Source organism: Ostrea edulis, chromosome 7 (genome assembly GCF_947568905.1).
Source record: "Ostrea edulis chromosome 7, xbOstEdul1.1, whole genome shotgun sequence".
Taxonomy (NCBI): Eukaryota; Metazoa; Mollusca; class Bivalvia; order Ostreida; family Ostreidae; genus Ostrea; species Ostrea edulis.
Genome location: NC_079170.1, coordinates 2,893,447 through 2,905,910, shown reverse-complemented (window position 1 = coordinate 2,905,910; position 12,464 = coordinate 2,893,447). Strand labels below are relative to the sequence as shown.

Below are 12,464 nucleotides of genomic sequence, written 5' to 3'. Positions count from 1 at the left end.
TAACATTTAGTACTCAAAAAATATTGATTGATTAATAAGAATTCCTCATGACATCAGCTACAAATCTTATGTTCTACCTCTAAACGGTAATAATTATTCACAAGTATGGAAAAAAACATACCTATAATGATTATATTTTATCATTAGAGGGGCATATTCAAGATTTGAGCTGAAAATTTTCAAATTTCATTTTACATTTTTAATGTTTACAATGCTTAACTATGGTACATATACATGTATTTCTAATTTCGAGTTGCAAAGAGATTCAAAGATCACAATTCTAATTTCTTTGTGATGTAACCAAGGCTCGTGTAATTTTTTGTTTCCATAGTTTAAATACACTAGTAAAAGTTTCGTTCAAAGCAGATTTATTTATTTTTTCAATTTACACACAATTGAATAGTTTTTTAGTGTTTGTAACATCTGATTTCGTTTTCAACATGTACCTGTTGTTATTAACCGATCGATATATGTAAACAAAAGATGGCCTTGTTTACATAAAAAAAATTGTAAGTGCTTTATCTCTCAATAATTGTCATTCAAATTTTTGTTGACCATCAGGAATATCTTAGTTATTAAGCATTGTAAACATTTAAAATGGGAAAATGAAATTTGAACAATTATTTGTTCAAATGTAACCATGCCCCTAAAACGTAACGATTACATCATATTGTCGGGAGACTTTAATTAAATATGACCTACTAGATGCAATGGTCTTCAACTATCTCAGTATATGTATTTACGTCAGAAAACAAACACTAGTGTGACATAACAACACCCCACCCTTCCAAGTTTTTCATGATTTACATTAGGAAACACAACACAATCGAGTTACTAGCTCAACCAGTTGCACATAAAAGTCTTAGTCTCAGTCAAGGATCTATGATTTACATGTAGCAGCGCGTTTCACTGCAAGTGTGTTTTTTTTTATATTTAAGTTAGGAAACAGCATGGTTGTTTCACTCACGGATATCTAAAATATGACGTAGCGTTAATCTACAAAATAATAACGCTTTACTAATCAAGTATCTGATTACATGTATTCACGTAAGAAAACACAACTATGTTACGTCATACACTTACGAAATCGAGTTAACATACCGTTATTCCAACGCCGCACACTTAAGTTTAGTCTTATTAATTACGTTAACTAACACAACATGGACGCACTAGCTCATACACATGCGCAGAAAATTATAATCACAATTAATAATTGCGTTATTCTACGGCATAACACCCCACAATTCAAGGGTTGTTTTTTTTTAGGGGGGGGGGGGTCTTCAGATGTACGCGAGAGAACACAACAAAGTTACATTACTCGCTCATACACCCGTGTAGCAAAATATCACACATTCAGTCAAGTAAGCATCGCGTTATTCCATGACATAACAAAACCCCACACAATTACGTTAGGGAACACAACATGGGCGCATCACTATCAGAGAAAACATTGCGTTATTCTATGACATAACAACCCCTCACACTTTTTAAAAGTTTTTAAACATAACACGGTTGGATCACTCATTCAAGTAAACATTGCGTTATTATGTGACAAAACAACGGCTCATATTTCATGTTTCTTATTATTTGCGTTAGACAACACAACACGACATAACAACGCCCCACACTTCAAGTTTCTCATTATTTAGGCCTATGCGAGAGAACACAACATTATTGTGTCCCATATTCGCGCATCTTAAATTAACGTAGTGTTATCATATGCCATATTTTCTCATTATTTACGTTAGGAAACACAAATGATAAACAAACGAACCCAATCTAATAACATGTCGTTGGTCTAATAATAACATTACATTCTAACCAACACACAGTCAGATCTACGCAACAAATTACACCCAACACGTCCTCGTACTAGCAATAACGTACTTTAATAACCATCTTTAAGTCACGCAGACGCAATAACACATCGTTGGTCTTAGTATAACATAAAATCATATAAGCAACTACGTACACACAAAATGTCGTCGGCCGTACAATAACATGAAATGATATCCAACACGAATTTGTGCAAACGCAGCTACAAATAACACGTCGCTGATTTAACAAAGATTGAATTTTAACAAACACAAACTTACGCTGACGCACCTATACCCATGTCACCGTTGGTCTAACAAGAACATGAAGTGAAGCTCAAACAATTGAACTCAACAATGTTTTCCCGTAACTGTAATCTTTACGCTAACGGTGCTACACACAACATTCTATAGTTTAATGTAATATTGTACACAGCACGCTATCGGTACTACACAAAATGCCCCATGGTTTAACTCTACTCAGTAAACAACACGCTACCGGTACTACACACAACAGTCTATGGTTTAATGTCACTGTAAAGAACACACCAACGGTACTACACACAACACTCCATGATTCAATGTCACTATAAAAAACACGCCAATGGTACTACACACAACACTCTATAGTTAAATGTAATTGTAAACAGCACGCTATCGGTACTACACAAAATGCCCCATCGATTAACGCTGATCAGTAAACAACACGCTAACGGAACTACACACAACACTCCATGGTTTAACATAACGGTAATCAACACGCCATCGGTACTACACACAACACTCAAAGCTTTAACGTAATTGTAAAAAATAAACCACTCAAGTAAACACGACGCTAACGGTACTGCACACAACACTTCATGGTTTCTCTCAACTATAAACAACACGTATAGTCACGCTAACGCAACTATACACAACATGCGGTCGTTTAACGTGACTGTAAACAATACGCAGGTAATCGCACTAAAATTGTCACGCAAACACATTCCGTTAAACGTAATTAAAATCCTTAAAACAGTCCTGCCAAAAATATCATGTCGTTGATCTAACAATAGCATAAAACAAAACACTGTCACGCTAACGGAACTACATACAACGCGATATGTGGCTATTAAAATAAAGTTTCATAGTATTTTCGAAGTAGCGCCTATATGTATAAAAAAAACCCATTAAATATTCATATTGATAAAGGTTTCACGAGAATGGACACATTGCGACGATTTTTTTGAAAGCGAACTTAATTCATGCTCACATGCATATACATGTATAATGCAGACTCGTTTTTGACAATTGTTTTATGAAGAAATATTACCCAACGACAATGAAATAATACATAAAAATATGGATGGACATATTGTGATAGTTCGTTTATAGAGTAGGGAAGACATTATTTTGTGTAGGCGGGCATATAGTGACACTTTGAAAAAAAAACGGGCGGACATATTGTGCAGGCGGACATATAAGGACAGTTTTGTTCAAAATTGGGCGGACATATAGCGAAGGCGGACATATTGAGCAGGCGGACATATAGGGACTCAACAGATGTGTATTAAATATGTTCAGCAAAATACGGTAAATCACCGTATATGTGATTATCTATATGTCTGAAAGCGAAAAAAAACCCAAAAAACTCAACGTGCGTTCCTCGTCTCACCCCGGTAGATTCCCGCAGAAATAATCAACATGGTTTTGACACATTTCGAAGAGGCCTCGACGGGGAGTATGATCGGTCGTAATATACCAATACCATTTTCAAATATTTACTATACTTTTGCAACCTAAGAAAGCGAGATATTACATTCTTCACTATGAAATATTTACTTACAAGTTATTTCTTTCATGTTTACGAATCTATTTTTGTAGTTGATATATTTATACGCACGTACGTCGCATGTTTAATTTCTTTAAAAAAACAGTACAATCGCCTGTTTCTTACATCATGTATTCATGCGCACTATCTTTAGTTTTTTTTAACGTATTGAGGGGACTCATTTAAATTACACTGTTATAAGAATGTCAACATGCATGCATGATTTGTCTTTAAAACTTAATGAAGCTGTTCAAAAAGCAAATGAACAAATTTTGAAGATCTCTGTGCGCGGGATTTATTTGCTGTCGGTGTAAGAATAAACAGAAAGTTTGTGATACGCGATGAATCCGCACGCCGTTGATAGCTTCGCGAGCCGACTCAAAAGCCAGAATTTGAAAAACTTTGTAATGGCGCTATCTGCTCATTGGAGCGGCGAGTATTATGGTAATCGGAAAGAGGGCTCAGTGTGTAGTTATTCAAGGGAATGCACAAATTATCCAAAACTCGCGATGAGCAAAACTTTGTCCAATATAGTCTCGGCTAATAATAATGATAATCTATTAAGTGATAGTGAGAAATTTAATAAGTGTGTCAGGCACCCACTCTATGAATCTGTCTACTTCAACCAACAGACGGGAAGCGTTCCTTCGGCCCCTAATTTGAGGCTGATCGACAATTCTTTTTTTTTTTAATATACGCATGTCCCAAACTGTGTACCTTGCAGTAAAGCAGAGAAAACTGCAATTGCTGTTGATTTCTGCTGGCGGCCGACATGCGTGTAAATTACTCCGCGGATCTGCAGCTTTTTCTATTTCGACTCTGTTGTTAATACATTTCACGGAAACAGACATTTTTTTAATTTGCAATTGAATTACAAGCATTTAACATATAAATTGTTTTCTTCGTGGAGAAACGAATGTAAAAACCGAATTGCAAACTCTTTTAAAACAAAGTTAGCGATTCGGTTTTTATATTCATTTCTCCATGAACAAAATAATTTATATATTCAATCCTATAATGATTTTACACACAACAGACATTTCCACAAAATATGTCCGGTTTAGGATTGTAAACTTTTTTGGTTTTTAATTTATAAAGCATTATCCCGATCATCCTGTTTTCCGAGAGATGGGTGTGATATTGTACGTGTTGGTTTCGGAGGATCGCTGGTTTCGCTGACTTTATATAAACCTCCAAAATACAATAACAAGCATTATATTGTGATTTTTCTTCAATAAATCACTGGAAGAATTTTTTTTTTTTAATTTTTGCTGTATTTTACTATTTCAACAAAAACTAAAATATTCAGGAAATAAAACTCGAACACCTAATGTAGAGTAACCTCGCATGCGTGAGTGCAACAGAAGTTTAATTATAATATACACAGGTACATATACATCTGGAGGCTCATTTTCCCACTCAACTCATTCTACAATAGAAAACAAAATATGTTAACAACATGTACATTGATATACAAAATAATGCGTAACATATTTCATGGCATTCTCTCACCAGAGAGCACATTACGCAAGCTTCTCCTGGACGTTAAAATACGGGTAATTTACATGTCCTTTATCTGTACACAGGTGAGCGATTTATTGTAAATGTCTGTCAGGAAAATATAGCTTGCATAACGCTCCCTCTGGTGAGATAACGATTCCATACCCTTACAAACAATTACATGTACTAATAAAAAATTTGAGATGTGAGGTTGTGTGCTTAAAGGTGGAGAAACGTTGAATTTCATTAAATAGGCACATGTCATTTTTTTCACAGGGGGGGGGGGGGCAGATCGGAGGGGAAATAGTAAAAATAAAATAAAAATTAATTCCTCAAAAAAAAAAAAAAAAAAAAAATAATAATAATCCCGCCTGCCAAATCCTTAATTGATTCATCAACTAAAACGGCCTAAACATTAAATGGGGGAGAGGGGGGTCATCTTTTGATACATGAATTCAATTCAAAACTTTAACTACTAAATATATATAATGTACTATCAAGAAGAGCATAAAATTAACATTAACATAAGAAGCTGTCAAACACTGAACTTTTATTCTTGTCCCTTAATATGTTTATAAATATATGCATGTTTTATTTTTGATGCTTTGAAGTAAAATATACATAAAAAAGTTAATATCGCAATTTACCGTGCATGAGTAAAATATTTCACAAATGTAGTTAATGGCCCTTTACAAAGCGCCCTGTAATGTAGAACTATAAGCCACAGGTCTTCAGATATGAGATGGAAACAGAGGTCCCGTGTCATGGTGGGCGTTGTCAAAATAAAGAACCCTCACTGTTACGAGTCAAACGGGGACCCACTGAATGACACCCCCCCTCTCCTCCCCAGTGTCGTCAAGTTGACCTTGCAAATTTTTCTTTTGTACCTTAAACGCAATATTATTTGTGTGCACGGGGCGTAATTACAATAAGTATAATTAAAGAAAGCAGTTATTCATTGTATATATATTTGATTGCATTTTATTTTTTATGAAAGGAAATTCTATCTTCTGACGGAAATGTTGACACAGCTACCGAACGTGATTCAGGTCAAAACAAGTTTTAAAACTATTTACGCAATCGATAACACGTAGATAGTGTATACAGGCTGACACGCCGCACAGGTATTTAATTCTCAGGACTAGACGGAAGGTCGAAAGAACAGGGAGGCCATGTTGGATTTTAAGGTGAGACAAAATTATATATACGCATTCTGACATTGTAGTGTTAGTAGTATCGATATTTCTGTGATTAATGAGATAGATCTGATCACTTAACCTGTGATCAACGAAATCGATCTGCTCACTTCGTTACTAATTTCATAAAATGTCATTTGAAATATCAAATTTAATGACCACAGTGTTACATATCATGCTATAATTCTAGCTTCTCAATTGTTTTGACCTGTCAACGTCTCTAATTAAGATTCTTTTTTTATTGACAGTAAACTTTTCGTGTGATCCCGCCATCAGAAATGCATCCCCGGCGCAGTGCTCAGGAAGTCCTACTGTGTGACCTCTGTGAAACTGTCCCCCTACAGAGTCATTGTGAACTTTGTAATATAAATCTCTGTGTTAACTGTGCAGTAAAGCATCTCTCAGACTCGTCTAAAAGACACAAAGTCGTGCCGTTTTTACAGAGAAAGGTTACCCCTAACTACCCAAAATGTCCGAAACACTCCGAAAAACACTGCGAGCTTCACTGCGAGGAATGCAACATTCCTGTCTGTATTACCTGCGTCTCCTCAGGTAAACACAAAGGTCACGATATGTCAGATATTTTGGAAAAACTCAGCGCTAAAACAGAAAGTTTACAAAAAGATCTAAAAGAACTCGAGACAAGAATTTACCCGCGATATGAAGAAATGGCCTCCCATGTGCAAACTGAAAAAGCCGAGTTAGAAACGAAATACGGGAAACTGACCACAATTGCTGACCAACAAGGAGAAATCTTACACCGGGAGATTACCGCCATTGTCAACCGACGGAAATCCGCCATTGCGGAGATGAAAACTAAACATCTGGACGCACTAAATAAAAATACAGAAGAAATCACACAGAAAATGGCGGAACTCAAACAGATCATGTCCGACTTGAAATCAATCCTAAAATCAAATGATGTCTCCTTAACCTCTACTTATAAATCTAGGAATTCCCAATTTAGAACATTACCGCCTAAAGTCCGAGTTACATTACCGAGTTTCTCTCCTCAGAAAATAAACAAAGATCAGCTCAATGAAATGTTTGGTTCTCTGCCGCCATTATCCATTAACACAGAACATGGCGACACAATGAAGTCAGCAGAAGCTGTATCTTCTCCTCCAGTCAAACCACTGCTTGATGAGCCGCGCGTCACCGCCACCATAGACACTGGGTATAGAGATCTATACAGTGTTAGCTGTCTGAGTGAAGATCAAGTCTGGACACACGGGGATAACGAAACCATGAAGCTGCTCAACCTCCAGAGTAAACTACTGACATCAATACAAACCAAGTCAGGGAACAGACCAGAGGACATAGCAGTGACACGGGACGGAGATCTTGTTTATACTAACTATTGGAATAACACCGTGAACTTAATTAAGAATAAACAGATACAGACCGTGATCACACTACAGGGGTGGAGACCTCTCTCTGTCTGCTGTACCGCGGGTAACGACCTCCTGGTTACCATGATCAGTGATGATTACAAACAATCCAAAGTCGTGCGTTACTCCGGCTCCACAGAGAAACAAAGCATTCAGTTTGATGATCAGGGTCGTCCTCTCTACTCATCTGGTGTTTATAATAACATTAAATACCTCAGTGAGAACAAGAACCTGGATATCTGTGTGGCTGACTATACAGCTAGTGCAGTAGTGGTGGTCAATCAGTCAGGAAAACTCCGATTTAGATACACTGGTCATCCCTCTAATACCAAGCAATCATTTAATCCACGCGGCATCACTACAGACAGCCAGAGTCACATCCTGACAGCAGACCGTCCCAATCACCGTATCCACATCCTAGATCAGGACGGACAGTTCCTCCGTTACATTCACTGTCATTTACGCTATCCATGGGGTTTATGTGTGGACATCAGAGACAACCTCTTTGTGGCTGAGTGTGGCACTGCTAAAGTGAAGAAAATCCAATATCTATAATCACAGTGTTAATTACACAGCTCTACAGTGTTAATTACATCTACCAACACAGTGTTAATTACATGTCTAATCAGAGAGTAAATTACAACACTGTGTTAATTACATCTGCTTGTTAATTACAGTCCTGTGTACATAACAACTCTATGTTAATTACAATCCTGTGTAAAATACAGCCCTGTGTTAATTACAGTCCTGTGTACATTAGGGTTCTGTGTTAATTACAGCCCTGTGTTAATTACAGCCCTGTGTACATTACAGTCCTCTGTTTGTGATGTGTAACATGTACTTGTGTTTGTGAGTTTAACAGAACATTATTTTGTTTGTGAATTAATTCAATATGTGTTTGATTTTACAATGTATATATTAGATAAACATGATACAGAGTTCAGTCTTACATTATTACTGAGTACTTACTTAGATTTGTAGTACTGTAACAGAGAGTGACCCCAAACGTCCAGTCTTCATCACAGATCTTCAGATTCAAGGTCACAGTCTTCTGTTTACCATCAATAACATCACACCACTTATCTAAATCTCCACCGTCCTACAAAATAAACAAAGTGTAATCATATCAAACTGAATTGTCAAGGATAGTCTGTGATATATTTACATGTTTACATAGATGTCAATGTAATGGGAAGGAAAAGACGATATGGCTGAACCGGTGTCACAACGGGGATCGAATCCAAGGCCTTCGTTCCCACGATATGAAAGGACCAGGAATTGGACCCGAGACCCCTGTATTACTAGTCAGGTGCTCTAACCACTGAACTATCCAGATTGATATCAATGGTTTGACTGGACGAGGAATCAAACCCGAGACCCCTGTATTACATATGTAATAGTCAGGTGCTCTAACCTCTGAGATATCCACTCCGATATCCACAGTACAAAGGGAACTTTTCCCATTACAATTTGTCTGTTGTTATTAACTTTTCGCATTATGATCTTCTCTGGGAATTCAAGTTTGTTCAAATGAAGAATCAAAGGGGAAATAATCAAGAAAAGGGAAAAATAGGGTGGGGTCATTTAAAAATCTTCTCAAGAACCACTGGGCCAGAAAAATTGAGATTGATGTAAAAGTTTCCTGATATGTATCATATATACAAGTTTGTTAGAACCATGGTCTGCCTGGAGTGGGGTAGGACGTCATCAGGAGATCAAAGTTTTACATGGAGATAGAGAGGAAAAATCTTCACAAGACTAGAAGGTCATAATTAATCACATCAATATGAAAGCATGCCCAGGTAGTACAGATTCAAGTTTGTTCAAGATGTTGTCCTCGGGGGGGGGGGGGGGGGGGGGGGGGGCAATAATGGACACAAGTTTTATACGGGGATATTTAGGGACACGTTTTTGAAATTCTTCATCTCAACAACAGCAGGGTCATGTTAATATGTAAACACGTTCAGATATTGCAGGTAATTCACTTAAACAAATCATTTTCAAGTGTAGCAGGTGTGCGGATTTAAGTGTTCATTATCTTGCGACTATATCTGGGGAGGGGGGCATATTGTCCTGTCCTGTATGTCTGCCCCTTACTTTATTATTGCTAAATGTGTACTAACTTTTGAACTGTGGGTCATATGGCTCTCATATTTCATATATCGGTATTCTATACAACAAGACCTTCCTAATAGTTTTTAACCCTGTGACCTTAACTGTAATTAGAGTTTGACTTTTTATTAAGAATATCAAACTCAAGCAGTATCTCCTGAACTATTTCAATACAGCGTTTGGATTTTGTATATAGATTCCTTATGACAGAACCTTACATCTTACACCATTTTCTTTGACTTTGCAGTCTTGACCTTAAAGTTTGACTTATCTTTCAAAACTTGAGCTGAAACTTGAACCTTGCTGCTCATCACTTTTGAATTGTGAGTGATAGGTCTTTCATTTTTCATATGTGCTTCTTGTGACAAAACATGTTTACATATCAAAGTTTTTAAACTTGTGACTTCAGAGTTTGACCAACTTTTAAGAAAACCTCATCAAGATCATATCTTTGGAACTATTTAAGCTGGCGTTTTCATATTTTGTATATGAAATACGTTATGACAAGACCCTTTGATAAGATGATATTGTGACAAGGCCGTTCCTTTCCTACCTTGTCACAATAAAGGACGAGGCCTTTCCTTTCCTACCGATCCCGTGGGGGATCCGGGTTAGAATAGGTCCTCAGTACCCCTTGCTTGTCGTAGAAGGCGATTAAATGGGGCGGTCCTTCGGATGAGACCGCAAAAACCGAGGTCCCCTGTCACAGCAGGTGTGGCACGACAAAGACCCCTCCTTGCTCAAAGGCCAAAAGCGCCAAGCATAGGCCTAAATTCTGCAGCCCTTCACCGGCAGTGGTGACATCTCCATACGAGTGAGATATTCTCAAGAGGGACGTTTAACAATATTCAATCAATCCTTTCCTACCAAAGTTGTTGACCTTGTAACCTTAACCTTGATCTTGACCTACTTGTAGAAAATCTTATTTAAGGCAATATTTCCTTAAATATTTAGGTAGGTCTTTAATACTTCATATATAGATTCCTTGTGGGAAAACCTTTCATCTCATACCATGACCTTTGACCTTGTATCAAGGTTATGTAGTGCTCATTTTGGGCTATGTTGGGATTACAATATGGGGTTAATTTTTTTTACGTTGAAATAAAGGTTGAAAACATATCTTTTTCAAGATCCCAACAGCAGAATAAGAGGGTTTACCTTGATTCAGGTGAGCATTGTTGCCTATGAGGCTCTTGTATTTGTGACTGATGAATTACTAGTACTTTTAAGCATGACATTTTAACTTGGCCCGAGGCTGGTTCCATGTTACTTAGTTGGATGCGCACCTGACTATAGATTCTGAGAGCACCTGACTATAGATTCTGAGAGCACCTGGCTAGAGATTCTGAGAGCACCTGACTATAGATTCTGAGAGCACCGGACCAGATATTCTGAGAGCACCTAACTAGAGATTCTGAGAGCACCGGACCAGAGATTTTGAGAGCACCTGACTAGAGATTCTGAGAGTACCTGACTAGAGATTTTGAAAACACCGGACTAGAGATTCTGAGAGCACTTGACTAGAGTTTCTAATAGCACCTGACTAGATATTCTGGGACCCTGGGTTTGACTTCCAATCTAGTCCATTGTATTTTTTATAGCAAACAGCTATGTCTACAAATATTCATGGAAAATTAAGCTGTCCTACAGCAGAAAATAATCCCATACTTGAAAAGTAAGTCTGGATCCTTTAAGGGGTATTTATGACTCCCCTCTTCCCGGGGGAGAAGTATTATTTTTGTACAAAGTTATAGTGGATCTGAGGGGTGGAGAGTGTAAACTAGTTTGTGTACATATTTCCTCCTATATGGCTTATCGGAGTTCATTATGTCTTTGTTCCTGCCCATGCTTGCTCCTTCATACCATGCTGTACATAAAAGGAGGTTTCATTTGATGCACGTCCAATTTGGGGAGCTGGGGAGTTATTTGTTTTTCATAAAAACAACTTCTATTAAACAGGCTTCTACACAACAAATTTGCTTTCATTTTAAATCACGTGATTCAAGATTTCTGAGTCAGCATAAAGAACCCTATCAATTCCGGATGATTTGGTTTTGTACACTTAAACTTTGATCATCCATTATGACCCCATCAACCCCCCCCCCTCCCGATATAACCATGATTTGAAAATACTTCAATTTTAATACCTTGGGATGCTTGTATATTAGTACGAGTATTCATAACCCTGCTGTCAGAGTTATAAAGATATTCCCTATGCTGTCTGACGTGTTTCATACCGATTGTTAGTCCGTTCTTGGCACACTGATTTTGACTACAGATAACTCTGTTTACAAGATCAGGACATCAGGCTCACGGCGAATATGACTGGTCGACAGGGGATGCTTACCCCTTCTAGGCATCTGATACCATCCCTGGTGTGTCCAAGGGTCCGTGTTTGCCCAACTATCTATTTTGTATTACTTATAGGAGTTATGAGATTGATCACTGTTCGTTATCTACGCCTTTCCTATAATCCCTATGTAACACTTTGATTCCCTATTGTGATCTCACCCTATCCCCAGGGGCAAAAATTTGAACAAATTTGAATTTGCTCTTCCTGGAAATGCTTGCACATTAACATATAGTAATCATGACCCTGTTTTTCTTAAGAAGATTGTTAAATATGTATCCTATATATCTC

At 37.4% G+C, this 12,464-nt stretch overlaps 1 protein-coding gene and 1 long non-coding RNA gene across 5 annotated transcripts in view; one reads left to right on the top strand and one right to left on the bottom strand.

Annotated features, from left to right (window-relative positions):
- Positions 1-4,957: 4,957 nt before the first annotated feature.
- Positions 4,958-12,464, bottom strand: part of LOC130047668 (uncharacterized) — a 129,690-nt gene continuing 122,183 nt past the window's right edge. For 3 of the 4 annotated variants that reach the window (XR_008796486.1, XR_008796484.1, XR_008796485.1), the window contains 3 exons: positions 8,681-8,810; positions 7,726-8,237; positions 4,958-5,053 (listed from right to left, as the gene is read on the bottom strand). This is a non-coding gene — a long non-coding RNA (uncharacterized LOC130047668). Of the gene's footprint in view, positions 5,054-6,897; positions 8,238-8,680; positions 8,811-12,464 lie in introns of those variants that run through there. The other variant, XR_008796487.1, reaches the window with a different exon arrangement.
- On the top strand, positions 6,197-8,650 carry LOC130047659 (E3 ubiquitin-protein ligase TRIM71-like). The gene is made up of 2 exons (XM_056143034.1): positions 6,197-6,311; positions 6,569-8,650. The coding sequence occupies exon 2, from the start codon at positions 6,599-6,601 to the stop codon at positions 8,264-8,266; it is 1,668 nt and encodes a 555-aa protein (XP_055999009.1). The 5' UTR covers positions 6,197-6,311; positions 6,569-6,598; the 3' UTR covers positions 8,267-8,650.

Coding starts and splice junctions, on each gene's coding strand:
- LOC130047659 (XM_056143034.1), top strand. CDS start 6,599: ATGCATCCCCGGCGCAGTGCTCAGGAAGTCCTACTGTGTGACCTCTGT.